The sequence below is a fragment of the Dendropsophus ebraccatus genome, chromosome 2, assembly GCF_027789765.1.
Source record: "Dendropsophus ebraccatus isolate aDenEbr1 chromosome 2, aDenEbr1.pat, whole genome shotgun sequence".
NCBI lineage: Eukaryota > Metazoa > Chordata > Amphibia > Anura > Hylidae > Dendropsophus > Dendropsophus ebraccatus.
Genome location: NC_091455.1, coordinates 160,220,240 through 160,243,892, shown reverse-complemented (window position 1 = coordinate 160,243,892; position 23,653 = coordinate 160,220,240). Strand labels below are relative to the sequence as shown.

General features: G+C 45.5%; 1 protein-coding gene across 10 annotated transcripts in view; it reads right to left on the bottom strand.

Annotated features, from left to right (window-relative positions):
* Positions 1 to 23,653, bottom strand: part of TOPAZ1 (testis and ovary specific TOPAZ 1) — a 161,853-nt gene that overhangs the window by 66,479 nt on the left and 71,721 nt on the right. For 9 of the 10 annotated variants that reach the window (XM_069958618.1, XM_069958619.1, XM_069958616.1 and 6 more), the window contains 4 exons: positions 17,134 to 17,219; positions 16,087 to 16,194; positions 9,937 to 10,000; positions 6,742 to 6,893 (listed from right to left, as the gene is read on the bottom strand). In XM_069958618.1, coding sequence (XP_069814719.1) covers positions 6,742 to 6,893; positions 9,937 to 10,000; positions 16,087 to 16,194; positions 17,134 to 17,219 — 410 coding nt within the window. The remainder of the gene's footprint in view (positions 1 to 6,741; positions 6,894 to 9,936; positions 10,001 to 16,086; positions 16,195 to 17,133; positions 17,220 to 23,653) is intronic. The other variant, XM_069958611.1, reaches the window with a different exon arrangement.

Genomic DNA, 23,653 nt, shown 5'->3' with positions numbered 1-23,653 from the left:
ATGTTAAAACTGTGAAAAAGAGTTCTGAGATCAGCGCTAGTAAAATTTGTGTACTTTTTCTATACAGAAAATCATGACCAGCAAGTGAACTTTCCAATAAATGAGATGTAAGAGGCTGTCTCAAGGAACTGGAGAATTCTCAGTAGATCTAAGAACTCTGTTAATTTTCTATGAGCTGGAATGAAGAAATAGTGTGTGTTGCACCTTGAAGTCAAGTCTTTACATGCTGTAAAGAACTTGAGAAATTATGAACCTAGAAAGAAAAAAGTCCAAAAAACTAAATATTAAAGGGAAACTAACAGGATAGATGAATCTAACCTGATGATAGCCCCCTATTGCACAGGAGGTGCAGAGGATGAAGGCAAGTCTCTTACATTCATCCTTGGCACCAATTTGATGCAGTTAGTGGTTTACTCCTTTTGAAGCACTGCCCCACCCCCACAGTGCCTATCCAGGCCCCTCCATTGATAATCATTAGAATGGGTGGGCCGACCAGGGCGAGGCAGTGCTCCAGACGATCTTACCGGATTGAGGAGTAAACGATTAACTGCAAGGAAAAGGTGCCAAGGGTGAAGAGACTTAGGCTGGGTTCACACTACATTTTTGCAATCCATTTTTTTTCATCTATTTTTTGGAAAAAAAAGGATGTGCAGACTCTATACAGTGATCGCTGATCTGACTGCCGGGAGGAAGGTAAAGAGATAGAAGATAAAAGGTAAGCGATAAAACGATAGTCAGTGACCGGAGTCAATGATGTCAATGATGAAAAAGCCGCGGCACTGCAGGGGTTAATGGCGAGCGGCCGCACGATCACAGCGGCCCATCATTAACAGTAAGGACCTAGCTGCATATAGCAGCCGGTCCCCATGTGCTTTGAAGTGAGCTCAGCTCTTGAGCTCACTTCCAAGCGCCGCTGGACTTCATGGCATAGATTCTCTTTCAAATCAACTGATGTCAGAAAGTTATATAGATTTGTAATTTACTTCTATAAAAAAATCTAAGGTCTTCCAGTACTTATCAGATGCTGTATGTCCTGCAGAATATGTTTTATTTTCAGTCTGACACAATGCTCTCTGCTAACATCTCTGGCCAAGACATGAACTCTCTAGAGAAGGAGAGGCTTTCTATGGGAATCCCCATAGAAAACCTCTCCGGCTCTGGACAGTTCTGGTCTCGGCCAGAGATGTCAGCAGAGAGCAGTGTGTCAGACTGAAAATAAAACATTTCCTGCAGGACATAAAGCAACTAATAAGTATGGGAAGATTTTTTAATAGAAGTAAATTACAAACCTATTTCTGACACCAGTTGATTTGAAAAATAAAACTATTTTCGCTGGACAACCCCTTTATGGCAGCATAAACCAAAAGGCAGGTTCCCTTTAAGCAGTGTCACCAACTGCCTTCTAAGGGAATGGTTTCAGGTACTGAGGGAAGGTACCAGCAGGTGGGTGGAGCTATGCTAATGAGTTCCACGAAAAACTCTGACAGAAAACAGTTGGATTAGAGTGCGAGTTGTGAAGCAGAGGGCAGCACAGTTGGAGGTGTGACAGAATAGTCTAGTCAGTTAGTCCTGACAGGGAGAAAGTACACTATTGAGAGAAAGGACTGAAGGAAAGGGGAAAGGCAGCAAGAGAAAAGAAGAGTATATTTCTGAGCAGTAGCAGAGTTAATTTGGCCTCTCTACTGCTGCTTTCTGATTCGGGGGGCTTTGATGTGACCATTCTAGTTGGCTTCCGACCAAGAGTGTGGCTGTCTTCAGTAGGGACCTCAACGTGACACACAAAACATAGCCACTTTCTTCCAGAGACAGCATGACCCTTGTCTCCAGGTGTGGTTTGCAATTAAGCTCTTAAATTGGAAAACCCCACGCAAACTGGAGCCAGGTGTGGTTTGCAATTAAGCTCTTAAATTGGAAAACCCCACGCAAACTGGAGACCACAGTAGTGCTGTCTCTGGAAGAAAGTAGTCATGTTTTTCTAGCACTTCAATCCCCTGCTCATACCTGGTCATACCTCTCCCTTTCCCTGCCTTTGTCGCATTACACAGTCCCTACATTCCTTTCAGATGATCCATCCATCCACTTGATAAGGACTGCATGTTCTCCCACCCCCATAATCTCTAATCTCAGTATCTTTTTCTCTCTGGTGCCCACCTGGACCTAGCCCACTCTGCTTCAGCTGATCCTATTTCATTCTCAGATCACACCCTTATTTCCCTCACCCTCCCTAATGCTGCGTTTACACGGGGCTGTAGGATGCGTGGCCGGGCTGCGGATGAGCAGGGGCCGGGCTGCGGGCGAGGCGCCGGGCGATCTTAAAACGATTGCAAAAGATTTTTCCGTATGATATATCGTACAGTCTAAACGCTGATCGTTATTTAGAAAAAAACGCTACTCCGACATCGTTAATCGTGTGATCGGGCCAATTATCGTCCCGTGTAAAAGTAGCATTACACTTCCTCAGCCTAGGACATGGAGGTGAAGTCTTAATGAGACCATAATATGAGGCAGAGTGCTGGCGGAACTCTGCACTAAATTGACCAATTACCCCTTAGAAAACCCAGCCAATTTCCATTTTTGCGCTTTAGTTTTTTTCTCCTTGTGTGTATAAGGCCATAGCGCGTGCATTTTTCCACCTAGAGACCCAAATAAGCCCTTATTTTTTGCTACACTAATTGTACTTTGCAATGGCACATAATTTTGATGTGAAACCAGAAAAAAATTGTGTGAGGTGAAATTGAAAAAAAATGAAACTCATCTCTGCAACGCGCGCACGGCTCCATTCATTCTCTATGGATGCTGGATCTATCTCCACAGCGCGCGCGGCGACTTCAGACCAGGATATCTCAGTCCCGGGACCGGCTTCGGGAGCGGGACTCGGCGGGATGAGGTCAGTATAAGGGGATCTAGCTGGGGGTCGGAAGCCCGTCACCCTGGCACGGGGTGTGACAGGTCTCCTTTAAAATTGCTCTTTTACCAAGCTTATAGCGCTTTTATCCTTTGGTCTATGGGGCTGTGTGAGGTGTAATTTTTTGCCATGATGTGTACTTTCTATCAGTACCTTGTTTGCGCATATGTGACTTTTTGAACGCTTTTTATCAATATTTTTCTGGATTTGACGCAATCAAAAATTAGTAATTTTGCACTCTGGATTTTTTTTGATGCTCCTGATCTCGCACGGTAAATGGCATATGATAATTTAATAGTTCAGGCGAATACGCACGCAGTGATACCAAACATTATTTTTTCTATTTTTATTTATAAAATGGGAAAAGGGGGTTGATTCAGACTTTTAGGGGACTCCTAGTATCACTACACTGATCTGATCTCTCATTAAGATCTACGCAGTATAGATATATTGCATAGATCAATAAGATTGGTGTTCTATTGCTCTCAGCTGCTGCAGCCGAGAGCAATAGATTACAGAGACAGGATATGCACCATTACAGCGCAGACAGGATTCAGGGACCGCTCCTCCACTACATCCGGAGAACACCCTCTGAGAGCAGTACAATATGTTTTTCTATCTTTTTTTATGATTTATTTTTTATTGCATTATTTTTAACTCATCACTTGGACTTTATCTTCTGTGATATTTGCACATTTATGGCATTTAAGTATCTTATACTGCATTGATATTGCACTATTTACACATTCTGGTTATCAACTGTTCATTTACTGCTCTTATGTATGTGTATTTGTTGGTTTTAAATGTCTTGTATTTTTTGGTTGTGCATAAAGGATGTGGATATTTTTGCATATTACTTTGAGGGCACCACAAGAATGAATATACAATGTTCATCTACAAGAGGTCATGACCACAAAGTAGCCGCCTACGCAGATGACCAACCCAATCATCTCAAGCTTGCCAAATACCAGGCCCTGGCCAATTATAAAATAAATCTATAAATATCAGAGGCGCTGAATCTCTCTCTTTGCTATGGGGAATCACACCCTACCATTTTTCACACTCTAAAAATTTGTCACAAACATCTTTGCAATATGGCCTTTCCCCCGAGGGTGAATGACCGCATGTTTCGTATTTGGTCTAAGGGTGATATTACATGGGCTGATTGGGGCCCGCGTTTACTGGGCCTAGTACACGGCCTGATTATCGATCAACAAGGGCTGCAGGGACATCGTTAACAATGTCCTTGCAGCCTTTGCTTTACTTTATACATTACCTGTCCAGGCTGCAGGGCTCCTCTTGCATTCACAGCGGCCTGTATTAGCTGAGCGGCCGCTCAGCCAATCACTGGCTGCGGCGGTCCTGGCCAGTGATTGGCTGAGTGGCCTGTCTGAGCTGACAGGCCGCTCAGCCAATCACTGGCCGGGACCGCCGCGCAGCGCTTGGGACCCGGGTAGAAGACCGCAAGAGGAGCCCTGCAGCCTGGATAGGTAATGTAAATAGTCAGCCGCCGGCCACGTATCGCTATTACACGTAGCGATGCGCGGTCGGCGCCTGACAATTATAGATTCAAACCTATATCAACATTCAGCGGATGACTTCCTCCCTCCTCCTCAGCCTTCACTTGTAGCTTTCAGCCCCTGCTGTAAGCCTGCTGATTCTTCTCTCTCCCCGGGGCATACATATACAATCCCCCCCTCCTGCATCTAATCCCTCCCACTATCCATCCACATCAGAAGCACTGTGACCTGATATATTGTGATGTGGGTGGATAGCAGATTGCATGGGAAATGTAGTTTCCTGGCCAACACCATCTTGCATGTATATATATCGGCTTTTAAAAAAAATTCTCTCAGGAATGGCAGCAGCTAAAAAGACGGGAGAAGGCTCTAAATACACAAGGGGACTTGGTGAGTGAGATCAGCTAGGTTTGGGAGTATTTCATTTTTTTACCTCTTGGGGGGAATACCCCTTTAAGCTTTTGGGCTTCTTGGGCTTTTGGGGAGCCCTACAGCCCTCACTTCCTCCTTTCTCTCCCCTCACTACATTTAAATACCTCCAGGCGGATGGGAGATACCCAAAATGCTCCTAAGCCCCAGATTAGCATAAGGGTAATTAGGGAATATCCAAAGAATGCAGAGGAAAAGCAAAGAATTAACGGAAATCTACTAAGGTAAACAGCTTCTGGGGCATATTAGTAGGTTCATTTAGTAGAACCTGCTGATAGTGCCACTTTAATAAATTCAGAATAGTCTCTCTACTCAGATTAGCCATTTAGGGTGCCTTCACAAGTAACGAATCGCAGCGGAAATCTTCCTGCGAGTTTTGCAGCAAGATCCGCTACGAACTAAGGTCCTGGCAGGCCCCTGAGAATACACACTCGCAGCAGTATGTAATGCAGCCGCCCCCATAATCGTCTCTCGCGCGCTGTCTTTATACATTACCAGTCTCCTTGCTGCACGGGGGACCGGCTTCCTGCTTTCCCGCCCAGCCAATCAGTGGTGGGAGAGCAGGAAGCCAGGACCTCGTGCAGCAAGGAGACAGGTAATGTATACAGACAGTGCAGGAGTCGATTAAGGGGGCGGCTGCATTACATACTCGCAGGGGCCTGCCAGGACCTTAGCTCGTACCGGATCTCGCTGCAAAACTCGCAGTGAGATTTCCGCTGCGAGTCATTACGTATGAAGGCACCCTTAAAGCAACTCTGTACCCACAATCTGTCCCCGCAAACTACTTGTACCTTCGATAGCTGCTTTTAATCCAAGATCTGTCCTGGGGTCCGTTCGGCAGGTGATGCAGTTATTGTCCTAAAAAACAACTTTTAAACTTGCAGCCCTGTGCCAAACGGCCGTGGCCTAGATTATCTGTGCCCTAACTTTGCACCACCCCTCTGTCCCTCCTCCCCACCCTCTTCATTATTAGGAATGCCACTGGCAAGATTTTTCCCATTCCTCTGCATTAAACACTGCACAGGTGCCTTAACGATCCAGCCCCTGTGCAGTGTTCTTAAAGCTGATGAATAGGAGAAAATCTGCCTGGAGCATTCCTAATGATGAGGAGGGTGAGGAGGAGGAGGGCCAGCCGAATGCACACACACTCTAGGCCACGGCCGTTTGGCACAGGGCTGCAAGTTTAAAAGTTGTTTAGGACAATAACTGCATCACCTGTCGAACAGACCCCAGGACAGATCTCGGAATAAAAGCAGCTATCTGAAGGTACAAGCGGGTGGGGTGGGGGGGAGGTTCAGATTGTGGGTACAAAGTCGCTTTAAGCTGTTTCTGATGTCTTTTCAGGCTGACAGCTTTTCTTTAATTTGTAGGAATGGATAACGCAGCAACAAAGAATACATGGTATACAGGAATTATGAACAATAATGTGGAGCTCCCAGTTATGTACACATGAAGAATTAAAAAGGTAAATCCTTTGAGTGTTAAATAAATATAATCACTGTTGTGGAGAATAAGCCTTCTCTAAAAATAGGATGACCAAATAAAGCCCTGACCCAATGGAGAAAATCCACAGCAGTCCAATCTATCCTGATCATCTGACAACCAATTTGCAGGAGTCAGTGGTGACAATACTGGTTGCAAATTATGGCATTTAAAGCACTTGGCATCATGTGTGCACAAGACCCCTAGCTGAGTTGATATCACACATGAGATCAAAGTAGGAGTAAGCATGTTTATAATAAAGGCTTATTGTCACTCTTTAGCTTGTCTTTCTATTACAGTAATGCACTAGACATTGATTTCTATACTGGGCATATGTAGGTAACAATAATGCAATAATATTCAAAACACTATTAATTAATTAAATTGCAACACAGATATACTTACAAATATCTTTGCTTCAGCTGCAGTTTCCAAGAGGTCAAACAGATCTTTCCACAAATTAAGGAATAATAATGGCTTAAGAAGGGCTTCAAAGATGTCTCTGTCATAATGATGTCTAGGAGGATATTGACTGTAGTAACTTCGGAATATGAAAGCTAGGATGCAAACAGTGAACACAAGGGTTAAGCAGCCCACGGAGGGCCAAGCACAGTTCAAGCTGATTATTAACATTTTCATGTCCAGATTTAACTTTTTCTTATGAGTTTAAATTTTTTTCCTCTTTGCTTTCTAAAACCCATAACACTTATTTTTCTATATACAGAGCCATATAAGGGTTTGTTTTTGCGGGACACAAATGCACAAAAACACAAATTTTTGGTCACATCACATCTCAGAAAAATGTAATAATGTAAAAATGTAATAAATGATAGCCATCAAGAAGTTCCATGAAAATCAATATGATACAGTTGAAAAGTACAGGTCATGGTACAAAAAAAAAAACAAAAAAAAAAAAACACATACACCTCCACAGGCTATAAAGTATGTGGTGTTGCATCTAGCTGATGAAGTCACAATTTGGCACAAGCGGCATGAATGAACCTCTGTCTTGTCAGGGATCAAAAGTTTGGATTGCTGAAAGTTAAATCATTGTGTGGGAAACAAAGAAAAACAAAACAAAGCATTCACAGATGATGGTGAATGGGCTATTTTGGTTAAACTGATAAATATACTGGCCTGAGAATGTATTTTTTTATCATATAAATTACTGTTAGTGTTTTTGGCTGCAGTAGTCCAGCTTGGTGCCTCAATATGCCCTTTACAGCAGTATCAATAAAGTCTGCCACAGAGACAACAGCAAACTCACGGACTACTTTCAGGCATTAAAGGGGTATTCCAGGAAAAACTCACTTTAAAAATGAGATCTTTGGGGTTTTTTTTAAAAGGGGGGGGGGGGGGACACCTCTGTACCCCTGCTGATCTCCTTATCTGTTATGAATGGAGCCATAGGTACTTAATCCTACGGAGCGACAGAGCTGAGTACGCAGGAAGATGGATGTACTCTGCTCCCCAGCGGGGCCCGATATATGGAGATTGGCAGGGGGTACAGAGGTCGGTGAAAGTGAGTTTTCCCTGGAATACCTCTTTAAAGAAGCAGTTCACAAAAAATAATTATTGCGCTCACGTCCGCCTCTGCTGTGACTTCTCTTCTGTCTCTAGTGATTATACGCCGGAACTCAAGCGCTTCAATGCATTCTTTATGGAAGCGCGTGACTTCCGGCGTTCAATCGCAGGACAGAGAAGAGGAGTCACAGCAGAGGCTGAAGTGAGCGCGTGTTGGATTTGAACTTTGCCGCGGGACACAGATTAGCTGCGGTGAGTATATGTGCCAGCGTCTACCGGGGGGGGGCCAATAATGATTTTTTCCGAACGGTTTCTTTAAGCACGTCCTTCCTCAAGGTAAGTAAAGACAGAGTTCCAGAGCTTCATTCACTGCTACTGGGGGTATGTTCACATGGAGTTTCACTGTGTTAACACAATAAAGGACAGTTGGACAGCCATGAAATGATTAATTACTGCAATGAAATGATGCAGTGCTACAATGTGCTTCTAAATGGACCATGTTAGTACAGTAGCACAAAGATTTAAACAGTTTCAAAGCTCCCAGCATCATTATGAATAATGTTGGGAATTACCAATCTGTTCCGTTGGCTTTGGCTCAAAAACTGCAGTGGCAGTTTTCAAAAACATTTGTGTGTGTGATGGCAGCAGGGCTGTGGAGTCGGAGTCGGAGCTAGTTTTGGCTGGAGTCGGAGAAAAAATGTACCGACTCAGACTCCAGCTTTAAAAAATGTAGAACTGAATTTTGATATGAATTTTACAAGTTTTTCTCATGAATACATATTATAAGCAACATTCTAATAGGACACTGGCCCTATTACATAAGTGTGGTCGGGGAATATATCAGTAATAGGACACTGGCCCTATTACATAAGGGTGGTCATGGAAAAGTTGTCGGTCACTATTTGGCAGTTTGTTTCAGAGCTGGAAGAGTCCATTGTGTGGGGGGAGATCTGTGCTGTTCTTTTCCTGGATGCTGGATGACTGTATATGAGCAGCAGTGTAATATGAAGATATCCTGTGTAATATAGAGAAGGAGGAGAAGACATAAGCAGTGTAGCAGTAACCTCTGTCCTCAGTGTGGTGTTTTCTGTCTGGGAGAAGATTGTGTGTTTTTCTTCAGTGTTCAATGGCTGCAGCTGTGTGTGTGTGTGTGTGTGTGTGTGTGTGTGTGTGTGTGTGTGCGCACTATGGCTGCAGTAGGCTGTGTGTGTGTTATGACTACAGCAGGCTGTGTGTGCTATGGCTGCAGCAGGCTGTGTGTATGTGTGCTACGGCTGCAGCAGGCTGTGTGGGTGTGTGTGTATGCTATGGCTGCAGCAGGCTGTGTGGGTGTGTGTGTTTGCTGTGGCTGCAGCAGGCTGTGGATGTGTGTGTATGCTATGGCTGCAGCAGGCTGTGTGTGTGTGTGTGTACTATGGCTGCAGCAGGCTGTGTGTATGTGCTATAGCTGCAGCAGGCTGTGTGTGTGTGGGTGTGTGCGCGTGCTATTGCGTGCCCTCACAGTGACCTTCTATATCACTGTGTGACCCCTCTCTATATCACTGTGCGTGACCCCCTGTATATGACTATGTGTGACCTCTATACTACAGGTATCTGGCATTGTTAGCAGTGTTTATTTAAGTATGGTGAATATTTAGTTAGAAACATAGAAGATTGTCAGCAGGAAATGATCACCTGCTCCTTTTAGTCTAGTTCTGAGTTGTTCAGGACATGGAGGCTGGAGACTGGCTGCATCCACTGCACACACAGGAGAAGCTGCTTTATATCTTTCCTTCTTCACTCAGAAGTCGCCTCAGGATCATATAGGACATTAGGGAGAAGCTGCTGAGCCAGTGTGATAAATAACTCCCCTGGTATATGACCAGCTATTTATGAAGGAGCAGGAGTTGGTCCTAATAAAATTCAGGAGTCGGAGTTAGAGCTGCGGCTTACCGACTCCACAGCCCTGGATGGCAGACCCCCCCCCCCCCCCACCCAAATATCAATCTGTGCCTCTACAACACAGAAAAAAGGTTCAACTCAAAAGGTGCAAAGTGTCAAAGAGGCGCGGTTTTGGTCCTTCAGGGTAATACATACCAGCACGTATCAATAAAAATATCTTCTTTTCATTAATCATATTACGCAACATATCCATGCAAACCTATAGAGTAGAAAAAGATAAAACTATTTGATTATGTGTAGTACACATTTTAGCGGTTTGGACACTATACAGGTATAGAAAAAACAAATTGTTAACTCCACCAAAGATGTTATGAGAAATGGAGATGACATCAGTCAAGGAACCAGCTGGCTCAGCATAGGTGCTGAGTCAGAAATCGTTCCGAGGCAAAGCTTTTTTTCTGCTTTTGCATATGATTTTTTTTTTTTAAATACCCCTTTAACATCATTACTCCACCTATGGAATGGTGTAAATGTGGTTGGTTCAAAACAACAACATGACTGGAAAAAGAGAAATATGACTTGGTTTTGTATCCTGCCAGTGACATGAGGCTTGAATTACATTGTGGCTTTTTTTTTCTTTTTAATGCTACTGATTAATTTTACCTATTGAGTGACAGGTGCAGAGTACAAGAGTGCAAAGAACTCAGTGAGTTGCTCTGGACACTGGATAGTTAAAAAGATTAGTAGCACTAAAAAAGTCAGCGTAGCCTTAAGCCCCTATTCCATGGGGCGACTATTAGCGCTCGTTTGCTCCTTGTTCCCCGCCGATGCTATTCCGCACGGCGGCAGCGAGCGGGTGATCGCTAGATCGTTCAGACAGCCCATAGAGGATAGCGGCGGTCTCCATGGAGCAACGGCAGCAGATCGCTGCTATATCAGTCGCTTGTTTTTCAACATGTTAAAAAACAAACGATATGAACGATGTCGGCTAATCGTTGCCTTCTACTCCACAGGACGATAATCTGCCAAATACAGACGATAATCGTTCAGTGGAATAGGGCCTTTAGACTTACACAATTATTCTGCTTTAGAAAGGGTAATGCCACTTGTTCTTTTTTATATCAGTCATACCATGTGGCAAAGGACTAGAAAATAGGCAATTTGTTTGCATAGTTTGGAGGTGCCATGCTAATGGAGCTTAAAAGAACATATATATTGTCTGTAGTTGCCATAAACATTGAAAGATAGGCTGAACGAGAGCTCCACGGCTGAGAATGTGAGATCTGGAGAGGGAGTGTATCAGGCAAAACACACCATTGGGAAGAAGAGGAAAATCACAAAAGGTGGCTGCAAGTGTACTATGTTTTCTTGTTCTTTTTTTTCCCTAATTCTTTATTTTAGTTTTGAAAACTATAAATACATAACTGTCCATCATAATAGAGCATAGTAAGTGAACCAAGGTGACAGCTTAATTAAGGCTACGTTTTCTTGTTCTGAGCCAGCTTGCCAGAGATTCCTCCTGTGGAGGCCATATTGAAAGAATGCCTATTTTCCCTAGTAGGACATGGTGAGAAAGGGGAGGCATGTATCAGATACTGAGGTCTTTTTGCTGGTGGGAGGGACAGGACCCCACAAGTGCAACCAATAGCTGCAGGGATGTTAAAGGTGTTGGGAGAAGAAGCTTCCTCAGTAGAACTCTTGAATTCGCCTCAAGGGAAGGTGTGGTAGAGGGGAATGCAAAGTCAAAATACTATGCAGAGGCACCTCTAAAGAAGAAAAAAAGAGAGAAAATTAAGTGTGTGCGGTGTTTAATCCTAACCCTCAACATCTTCTAACTTCCTTAACCTGTGAGGATATGTGGCGCAGGTTGAGGGGGTATGTGGGAGGCGTAAGCACTTTTGCTTTTGTCACTGGGACATTGCTATCATTCAGCAATTCTTCAGCACCAATCATCGCGGCTCCTCTTACCTTTCTTCCTTCCCCCAGCAGCAGCATACCAGGAGCCCCAGCGTTCTTTATGGGGACAGGGCTTGGTGACATGGTTGGGGGAAGTAAGCAGAGCAGGCAGGAGCGTCACTGATTGGTCCTCAGTGACTGCTGTAATCCCTTCCTCCCCGTACCTGGCTGCATGGGCGAGGTATATGGCTACATGGGGCACACCTGGCTGCAAGATTTATATTACCATACTGGCCACAGAAGGTGTAATTAATGACTATGGAGGAACATTATTATTCGGCACTACTTAAGAATTATTACCAAGTTCTACAGATCACTGGCATTGTTATGGGGGGGGGGTCCAATTTGGGAATCAACTTGTGACATATTTTATACAAAGCCTAATGGCTGCATTGTGATCTTAGCCTTATTTAAGAAGCATTTAAAAATCGCCTGAAGCATCTTATCACTTGTGCGTACTTTGCTTGAAAAGGTTGAGAAACATCTCTAGGAGATGGGCTGAGACAGGGTGTCAGAAGTCAATCTACAGATGGAAAGGCAAACCAACAGCCTGGGCTGACATGTTGCCATAGTGCCGGTTGGTGACAACTAAGGGACCACATCTCCCTTTATTTCCTACTCTGCCATGGTCATAGCAGTGAGTGATATCAGTGTGCTTAGTTATTCACTGTGCCCTTGAGCAGCATTTCTCAACCTTTTGAAGCCAAGTACCTCCATGTGATGAGATGTTTCAGCAAAGTACACCCAAAGATGTGATTGGTTATAAAATGACTAAATAAGGCCACTCACTCCTTGACTAAGTAAGGCCACTGCCGCCTTAGGCTCTGGGTATAAAGCCACTTTCAGCAGTTGATTCGATATTAGACCCCCCATTACAATGTGACTCACATGCCCCAGTAATAATGCTTAAAGAGACTGTCAGTAGGTTTATACTGTCCTATCTCAGGGTAGCATAAACTAGTGAGAAATGCTAAACAGAATTTACATTGGTTCTGTGTATCTTATATCCTCCTGAATAACAGGGACAATAAGTAGTCCTCTTCATTATGTGCATGAGCCCAGAAGTCCTCATTATTCATGAGAAGCAGAAAACTCCGCCCACCAGCTGCTGATTGGCAGTTATCTATCCATTTTGTGTATAGGCAGTCACCGGTTAATCAGCATCTGGAGGGCAGGGGAGGGGTGTGGCAAGAATCATTCTCCTGCAAATTAGGAGAACAGCTAAACAGAATGATTTAAGTAATACACCAATCTATTCAGCATTTCTGTTACTAGTTTATACTTCCCTCATTTAAGACCGCATATACCTACTGCGCTTTGTAGCCTGAAACAGTACCCCTGTAGCCATAAAAAATGTCACATTTATAATGCAGTCCTGTAGCCAGATTACATTGCCCCTTTAAACCAGATATGTCCCCTGTAGCTAGAGGCAATGATTTTTGTAGCCAAATAAGCGTCCTTTAGAAAGAAATATGCCCTATGCAGCCATGTATTCCCAGTGTAGTCAGATACAAAGCACTCTGTAGTACAGTGGTTTGCAATAAATTAGAATATCAACAAAAAATTTTTTTTTTTCAGTATTTGAATTCAAAAAGTGACCTCTATAGAGTCATTACATACGGAGTTACATGTCTGTTGTAGCCAGGTATGCCCCCCTGCAGCGACTTATGTCCTTCATAGCCAAGTATGCCTTCCCTTTAGCAATATATGCCCCTCATTGCCAGGAATGCTCCCCCTGCAGCAATATATGCCCCTCATAGCCAGGTATGTTCCCCCTGCAGCAATATATGCCCCACCCATAGCCAGGTATGCCCCCCCTTAAACAGATATGCCCCCCCTTAAACAGATATGCCCCCTCCAGCAGCCAGATTTGACCCCCCCCCACCCAACAGCCATATAGGCCCCTTCCAGCAGACAGATACCCTCCCCACCCCAGCAGACAGTTTTGACCCCCAATCAGTTATCAGATACTTGCCTTTCCTGATCCCACACTGCCCAGAGTAGCTGCAGCTCTGGCCTCTGCTCCCAGGGAGGGATGCAAGGCACCAAGCAGATCAGCTTTACACAGCTCCGATTCTGATACTCTGTGCCTCTTCCAGCAGCTGTACTCAGCTGAGAGGCGCAGTGTTTGCGAGGCATGGGTGATTTTGGGTGCTGGGCAACACCTTCAGTTGCTCATCACACAACTCACCTCTCCCCCGACACAGAAAGAGTCAGTGCCTGGCTGCTGCCCCTCAGTCGGGGGGGCCCCCAGCAGTTAATTAGGCAGCGCAGCAATGGGCAGCTGCTCTGCCCCCCACCAGATTGTTAGAATTTTTTTTTTTTACCCGACACCTCCTGCGTACCCCCTCAACCTGCGACGTGTACCCTTTGTGGCACGTGTACCGTAGGTTGAGAAACCCTGCCCTAGAGTACAAATCTAAGCCAAAACCGAGCATAAAGTGACACTGTGACCCCCTTTTTTCATAATGACTTCGCTACACATGTGTAAAGAGTAAATTTTGAAGTTTTCATACCTTAATTTAGATGATCGGTCATGCTGCGTGTTTCAGTTAAAAGTTATCTTTTATCATCTGTGGATTGTGATACCTTGGTGGGGCTTCTGGACAGACATATAATGTAAGTGTCTCCTTGTGGCAGCAGCCTATACCCAGGGTCTCCTAAGTCCCCCAATGAAACAACTAAAATAAAATATGTAACAAAGATTCTGCTACACATAAACTTGACTGCAGGGTCTCAAGAACTGGAGTGTGAGTGCAGAAAATCTGAAGCAAAACATTGTTTGCAACTTTCTTTGTGCTTAAATGCACACCGCAGAATCATGTAAGGGTGCGTTCACACGTACAGGATCTGCTACAGATCCTGTACATGTGAACATACCCTAAATAAAAAAATTCAACTGAAGAGAATTTTTGGTGCAGGTATAGCGTATAAAACAATGAATAAATGTTTTGTAAAATTTTTTATATAGGATTGTTTACAGTGTGGATTATTGAAGGATGTGAAGGATTATTGTATAGTAATCTTCTAAAGCACTGTATACTTATGGTGTCTGAGTACTGTACTGACATTCACGCTGTGAATATGAAATTCCCCACTGCATGTGACCACTAAGAGGCTGGATTCACACGTTCCATACATACATACGGTCTGTAAGCGGACTGTACGACACAGGCTGAACTGTCGGAACTCCCTGCATCATAATTCAATATGATGCAGTGAATTCTGAAACAGTTTAACGGTGCCTTCACACAGGACGTATCGCAGCGGAAATCTCGCTGCAAGTTTTGCAGCGAGATCCGCTACGATGTAAGGTCCTGGCAGGTCCCTGTGAATACATATGTAAATCACCTGCCCCTTAACCCCTAATCGGCTCCCGCTGTATACAATACATTACCGGTCTTCAATCCTTGCTGCACGGGGTCCCGGCTTCCTGCTCTCCCGCCCAGCCAATCAGTGGTTGCGGCCAGGCAACACACTGATTGGCTGGGCGGGAGAGCAGGAAGCCGGGTTGTGTAGCAGGGATTGAAGACAGGTAATGTATTGTATACAGCGGGAGCCGATTAAGGGGTTAAGAGGCAAGTGATTTACATACTCTTTCAGACCGCTGCAACTATGTATTCGCAGGGACCTACCAGGACCTTACATCGTAGCAGATCTTGCTGCAAAACTGGCAGCAAGATTTCCGCTGTGATACATCATGTGTGAAGGCACCCAAAGGAGAAGTCCCATGGAACTTGGACAAACATGGACAAAAACTGCAGGCAGCCTGGTGGGGGCAGGTAAATAACAACAAAACTCACTTGTCCCCTAGCCTTCGATTAGCTACAGGCTTTGACTTGCAGCTCTGTCAGCTGGATACCATCCCAGTCACTGACTTGCTAAGTGGGCAATTGCTAAGCTGGGCCGTTTCAGCAGCTTAAGCCAGGTACGTGACGTACCCGGTTTCCAGCTGAAGCTGACAGCCATCTGATGTAAACGGGACCCAGCAGCGGCACGCCAGTGGCATAAGGACGGGTAAGTTCAGGTCTTTATTATTTTCCTGCCCCCACCAGCCTGCCTGCAGTTTTTATCCCTCTATGAGACTTCTGTAAAGCTCTGCGCTAGTATACTAAAACAGTTGTGTCAGTACCATAGCATGGAGTGTTTTGGCGCTCACTACATTATAATAAATGATGCAGGGAGTTCCGACAATTCTGTCAGTGCCATACAGGATGCCTACAGGCTGTATATACAAAACATGTGTCTGTGCCCAATAGTTTTTAACAGGAGAAAGGAATCAGGTTGATCACATGTCATTCACAGGAATGGAAGTGGGAAGTAAAATAAAAGCCCTACAAGCATACAAAAAGCATACAAAAGCAAAGCAGCATAAACTAAAAAGCTTACCTTTTCATCACACATCTTAGGGATGTGCACAAATGAACAGTTCTGTTTCAGACAGCCAGGGAATGCGTAAAAAAAGAACTTACAGTATCCATATGGGAGATTAAAGTGCTGTATTCGAGGATGGGGGAAAACAAGGGAGGGTAAAATTAAGAAGAAAATAAATGTAAAACTATAAAGATTTTACACAAAGTCTTATGAAACAACAACTCTGAAAATGTTTAATATCATTTTCTTTTTCTTTCTAAGGGTATGCCCACAATACGGAATCTGCACGGAGACTTCAAGCGGATTCCGCCGCGCAGCCTTGGCTTGAAGTTCTGCCCATCTCATAGACTCAATGACAGCCTTTGTTTTAAAATAACTAATTATTTGCCATTAAGTGTGGGCCATCTACTCAATTTCAACAGTGTGTGAACAAAGTCTGTGTTTTCAATCACTGGTTTTGGTTACGAAATACTGACCAAAATACTGTGTGGGATACAATAATAATAAAAAATAAAGACCTATATTTCATTTCCATCAGGGGATTTAAACCAAAGAAAGAACTGCTGGTGGTCTGTAGACAGATGATTTACCCCTAGACTAAAGCTCCAACACATTTGGGCTCAGAAATTCAATATATCTGAGTGTTTCTTTCAGACAAACTGCCTACAGAGGACTGATCTGCAATTAGAGACACTGGCTGACATCTGAGCGAGCAGGAGGACGGGCAGCATTGATTATTTGTGAAGAGAGGAGAAATGGGTTGGTGAGGTGTGCCAGAGTGCGGCAAAAGCAACTCCTGTTTGACTCAATATTACAGAGGAGATCTGAGATTGTGTATAATTTACAGCACAGACAAATTACCAAAAGGTACCATACTCACAAGGGGACTGCCAGCACCTTAGGTAAGGCCCAGGAGAAGCCTTTAAACATATTCTTCCAGCACTCCCAATGGCAAGTCTAAATGCTATAATTTAGGTCAAATCTACCCTATATTTATCCTTTTAAAGGCTGTGCATGGGAACTGCAACGACAACTTCTAACATTTATATATACAGAACTCACATTAGGTTTTTCGTGTCTCCGTTGCTCACAGCCGCCTGAAGCTGCTACATCTGGTTGAGATGTGACCATCCTACTGGAGTGGAAATCTAAAATTACAGACAAAAAAATATATATCAGTAGTGTCTCAAAGCCTTTTACACTTATAAAAAGCTTCAACTGATGTTTAACAATATTTTCATGCAATTGTTGCATGCAATTCATAATTTGAGACTTTTTAAAAAGCCACAAAATATTGTACAAGATATACATCACATACCTGCACAAGATTTAACAGGCAAATTAACAAGCAACGTTTAATCTCTTGGGATATATAACATTACACTGAGGCCTCACATGTCCTCACTATGAAATTTGATCAGGCATCGCCAAGGGGTACTGCAGTGTGTTGTACCTGTGACCAGAAGATCACAGTCAAGTCCCCTAGTGCAGGCATGTCCAAAGTCCGGCCGGAGGGCCATTTGCGGCCCGCGTTCCGAACTTTTACGGCCCCCCAGGTATCCAGCTTGCTATTATCTGCCTGTGTTATAAAGCATATAGCATGTAGCATGTAAAATGGTCGGCCCTCGCACATGTTCACTTCATCAAATTTGGCACTCTTCGAAAAAAGTTTGGACATGCCTGCCCTAGTGGGACAGTAAAAAAAATATTAGAAAAATTATTAAATTGAAAATACACACAAATATTTTTTTTAAAAACCCCACAAACCCCTATGACCCACACTGCAAATGAACAATTTAGGGAAAGTAAATAAAATACAAATATTTGGTATTTCTATGCAAGTATGATGCAAGCAATAAAATCACATGATTAAACCTGCATTTTCGTTAATATTGCTTCCCTAAAATTGACATAAAAGGTGATCAAAATGGCACCACTAAAAACATCTCTCCGCACCCTACACTGGGCACAGCTCTGTCGGTGAAATTTTTTTTTAAAACTACTAAATACTGTGACATACAAACTTAATTTTAAGTAGGGAACAGCAGTAATCGCACCCACCCGCGGAATAAAGGTAAATAATTTAAACTGCATAAAGAGAGCAGTAAAAAAAAAAAACAAAGTGGCAGAATTTTTTATTAATATTTTTTTTTTTTCATTTACACCACCTTCAAAAGAATGAAACAAAAAAATCTATCAAAAATGTATAAAAAAATATCACCAATGAAAACTTTTTTTTTGAGATATACCTAGGAATGGGTTGTTTGAAAATATAGCACACTTGCCTACCCGTCTCCTGTGCCGCCGATATCCTACCACTCTGTCTGACTGTGTGGCTGCTTCCGGGTTCTGGGGCCATGCTGTGGCAGGCATGCCCAGCCAATCAGCAGCTGCAGTGGTGTCCCGCCTCATATACTTTTAGGGTACAAACCCACTTGACGTATTTGCTGCGTGAATCAGTCTTAAAAATAAGCAGGCAAAACGCAGGTTGGCTTTATACAATTGTTCTGTGTTAAAATACGCAATTGCGTATTTTTGAAGCATGAAGCTACATGCGTTTTTCACACAGGTTGTTAACAACTGATGCTTTGCTAACAACAAGCTTCATGCTTCAAAAATACGCAATTGCGTATTTTAACGCAGAACAATCATATAAAGCCAACCTGCGTTTTGCCTGCTTATTTTTAAGACTGATTCACGCAGCAAATACGTCAAGTGGGTTTGTACCCTTAGGTTACAAACCCACTTGTCGGATCTGCAGCGAGTCTCCTTGCTGCGTTTTTGCAGGGAGACTCGCTGCAGATCCCGGCCCTATACTTTCAATAGCAGAGAAACTCGCAGCAGGGATGTACATCCCTGCTGCGATTTTGTCTGCAGCCCGCCCCATTAACCCCCCGGCCGCCGGACATTATACATTACCCGGTCCCCGTTCCTGCTTGCTTCGGGGCTCCCGATGTCTTCACGGCCCGCCCGGCCAATCAGTGCGCTGCGGCGGGGCAGCGCACTGATTGGCCGGGCGGAACGTGCCGGGAGCCGCTGAAGCAAGCAGGAGCCGGGATCAGGTAATGTATATCCTGCCCGCCCCCCTGCAGCCCCCACCCCCCGGCCGCACGATCGCCCCCAGCCCTGCGCCGCACGATCGCCCGCAGCCCCCGGCCGCACGATCGCCCGCAGCCCCCGGCCGCACGATCGCCCCGCAGCCCCCGCCCGCACGATCGCCTGCAGCCCTGCAACCCCCGACCGCACGATCGCCCCCAGCGGGCGATCGTGCAGCCGGGGGCTGCGGGGCTGCGGGCGATCGTGCGGCCGGGGGCGATCGTGCGGCCGGGGGCTGCGGGCAATCGTGCGGCCGGGGGCTGCGGGGCTGGGGGCAATCGTGCGGCCGGGGGCTGGGGGCAATCGTGCGGCCGGGGGCTGGGGGCGATCGTGCGGCCGGGGGCGATCGGGGCTGCAGGGGGGCGGGCAGGATATACATTACCTGATTCCGGCTCCTGCTTGCTTCAGCGGCTCCCGGCACGTTCCGCCCGGCCAATCAGTGCGCTGCCCCGCCGTGCATACATTTTCTTTACTGCCTTGGTGGTGTCATTTTCAAAATCACCACATAGAATGGCTATACAATATGAATATGCATAGTGGGCAGGATGGGAGGGGGCGGGCCACGGCAATGCTCTCCGGCCATGTGCAACGCCCTAAATGCTCTTATGCTAGTAATTTGCATAAAAGCATTTAGTGATTTTATAAGTAATGCTGGGGAGGAGAGAAGTGTAACTAATGGACATCATCTGCTAATGTAAACGGCCACTGAGGCATACCAGCAGGTTCTCTGGGAAGAACCTGCTGATAGTGCTGCTTTAATAGGTTTTATTAAGGAAGAGAGTTTCCTTCTGTACTCAAAAAGCTGTTTTGCAGCCTCCCCCTCACTTCAGAAGAAGCAGGATTTCTGTGTCCAGACACACAGGGGAAGATTTATCAAACTGGTGTAAAGTATAATTGTCTTAGTTGCGACTAGCAACCAATTAGATTCGACTTATTATTCCTCACAGATTGTTTGAATGAAAGGTGGAATCTGATTGGTTGCTAGGGGCAACTAAGACAATTCTACTGTATACCAGTTTGATAAATCTCCCCCACAATGTCAAACCTGCACAGGCTGGCTCTGTCCTCTTCCTGCTGACTCATTCCCCTCGGCCCCTCCCCTTCCAAAGGTTATAATGGACACAGCAAATCCATCTTAACTTTGCTCTTCTGTACGGGTATGCGCACACTACGGAACTCTCGTGGATAACATCCCGTGGATTCTGCCGCTCGCCCCCGCTTGACTGTCCTCCTGTCCCATAGACCCCATTTTATGCTCAGGCGGATTCTGCTGTAAGAATTTACATGTCAATTTTTTGGGCGGATGGCAAAATCCGCCTGAGCAAAAAACTGAATCTATGAGATGGGCGGACAGTCAAGTGGGAGCGAGAAGCGGAATCCATGAAAATTCTGTGTGCATGTACATGTACCCTAATGAAGAGGACTTTGCCTGATAATGAGCAAATAAGTAGTAAGGGGGAGGCTGAAAAACTACTTTTTGAGTTCCTTTTTTTTTTTTTGTAATAAAACATATTAAAGAGTTTCTTAACCCCTTAGTGACCGCCGATATGGCTTTTTACGGCGGTCACTAAGGGTCCTTATTCTGCTGCCATCAGCTTTTTACGGCGATGGCAGAGAATAAGGCTACGGGACCGGAGGTAGCTGAGGGGTTGGGGCAGTGTGTGGGGTCCGTCCCGGCCCCCCCCCCCCTTACCGACGATCGCCGCTATTAACGTTATAGCGGCAGCCGTCGGTAAAGGAGATTACCGGTGTTGCCGCCGCCTTTCATCTCCCCCCGCCGTGAATCTACGGCGGGGGGAAAAGAAATAAGTGTCCCCCAGACCTCAGATCAGCCCCCCCTAGTAGGGCGATCACTAACCCCCCTCCCCCGGCGGCCATCATTTCCAAGATGGCCGCCGCCATCGCTGTGAACTGACTAATGTCGGTTCACAGCGATGGAAAAGTTAAAATGAATGAAAGCCCCATGCTCTCCACCACCGGAGGTAGCGGAGAGCATGGGTCAGTCATCGGGGACCCCCCTGTTGGGTCCCGGTACAAGCGATCAGCGGTATATACTATATACCGCTGATCGCTTGTACCATGTGCTCCCGGCACTTTTTATCCCCTGTCACCATGAATGATTGGTGACAGGGGATAAAAAGTGATGTCCCCCCCACCCCCCAAGTCGCCCCCCCACCCCCCCTGTCACCCCCGTCCCCCAGTCACCCCCCCTTCCCCATATACTCACCTGCTCCTGGAGCTCCTTCCTCCTCGACGTCCTGGCTGGTTATGAAGTGCGCATGCGCTTCACAACCAGCCAACTCTGAAAATTTAAAGTGACAGAGACCAATTTGGTCTCTGTCACTGAACTATGATTACTGAGATAACCACCGCACATTGCCCGTAACCACCGCACATTGCCCGTAACCACCGCACATTGCCCGTAACCACCGCACATTGCCCGTAACCACCGCACATTGCCCGTAACCACCACAAATTGCCAGTGACCCCCTCCCGATTGCCCGTAACCACCCCAAATTACATGTACCCACCCCAGATTACCTATAAGCACTTCAGTTTATCAGTAACAATCCCAGATTGTCTGTAACCCTTCCAGGTTGGACATAACCCCCCCAGGTTCCCCGTAATCATGCCAGATTACATGTAACCCCCCCAGATTGCACGTCGCCTCTGACCACCGCACGTCGCCTCTGACCACCGCACACCGCATAAGAACTTCAGTTTATCTGTAACCAGCCCACGTTGCCCGTAACCACCCCACGTTGCCCGTAACCACCCCACGTTGCCCGTAACCACCCCACGTTGCCCGTAACCACCCCACGTTGCCCGTAACCACCCCACGTTGCCCGTAACCACCCCACGTTGCCCGTAACCACCCCACGTTGCCCGTAACCACCCCACGTTGCCCGTAACCACCCCACGTCGCCCGTAACCACCCCACGTCGCCCGTAACCACCCCACGTTGCCTGTAACCACAGCAGGTTGTCCGTGACCACCACACATTGCCCATAACCACCCCTCGTTGCCCGTAACTACCCCACGTTGCCTGTAACCACCCCACGTTGCGGTAACCACAGCAGGTTGCCCGTGACCACCCCATGTTGTCCGTAACCACCCCAGATTACCTGTAACCACCTCAGGTTGCCCATAACCACCCCACATTACCTGTAATCTCATTTTTTTTATTTTATTTTAGTAACTGCACTATTCTAATAACCATTACTAGCTGCGGTTTTGCTCCTGTAAATTGGCGCTCCCTTCCTTCTGAGCCCTGCTGTGTGCCCATACAGTGGTTTATGCCCACATATGGGGTACCGTTGTACTCAGGAGAACCTGCGTTACAGATTTTGGGGTACATTTTCTCTCCTGTTCCTCGTCAAATTGAGAAATTTCAAACTAAACCAACATATTATTGGAAAAATTCGAGTTTTTCATTTTTACTGGCCAATTTTGAATACTTTCCTCTAATACCTGTGGGGTAAAAATGGTCACCACACCCCAAGATGAATTCTTTGAGGGGTGCACTTTCCAAAATGGGGTGACTTTTGGGGGGAATCTATTCTGCTGACACTACAGGGGCTCTGCAAACACACCTGGCGCTCAGAAACTTCTTCAGAAAAATCTGCACTGAAAATGCTAATTGGCGCTCCTTCCCTTCTGAGCCCGGCTGTGTGCCCATGCAGTGGTTTATGCCCACATATGGGGTACCGTTCTACTCAGGAGAACCGGCTTTACATATATTGGGGTGACATTTCTCTCCTGTTCCTCGAGAAATTGAGAAATTTCAAAACTAAAGGAACATATTATTGGAAAAAAATCGAGTTTTTCATTTTTACTGTCTACTTTTGAATACTTTCCTCAAATACCTGTGGGGTCAAAATGCTCACCACACCCCAAAATAAATTCTTTGAGGGGTGCACTTTCTAAAATGGGGTGACTTATTGGGAGATTTTACTCTGCGGACACTACAGGGGCTCTGCAAACGCACCTGGCGCTCGGAAACTTCTGCAGCAAAATCTGCATTGAAAAAGCTAATTGGCGCTTCTTCCCTTCTGAGCCCTCCTGTGTGCCCATGCAGTGGTTTATGCCCACATATGGGGTACCATTGTACTCAGGAGAACCTGCGTTCCAAATTTTGGGGTACTTTTTTCCTATTGTTCCTCGTGAAATTGAGAAATTTCAAACTAAACGAACATATTATTGGAAGAATTCGAGTTTTTCATTTTTACTGTCTTCTTTTGAATACTTTCCTGTAATACCTGTGGGGTCAAAATGGTCACCACACACCAAGATGAATTCTTTGAGGGGTGTACTTTCCAAAATGGGGTGACTTATGGGGGGTTTTCTCTCTGCTGACACTACAGGGGCACTGCAAACGCACCTGGCGCTCAGAAACTTCTTCAGCAAAATTTGCATTGGAAAAGCTAATTGGCGCTCCCTTCCTTCTGAGCCCTGCTGTGTGCCCATACAGTGGTTTACGCCCACA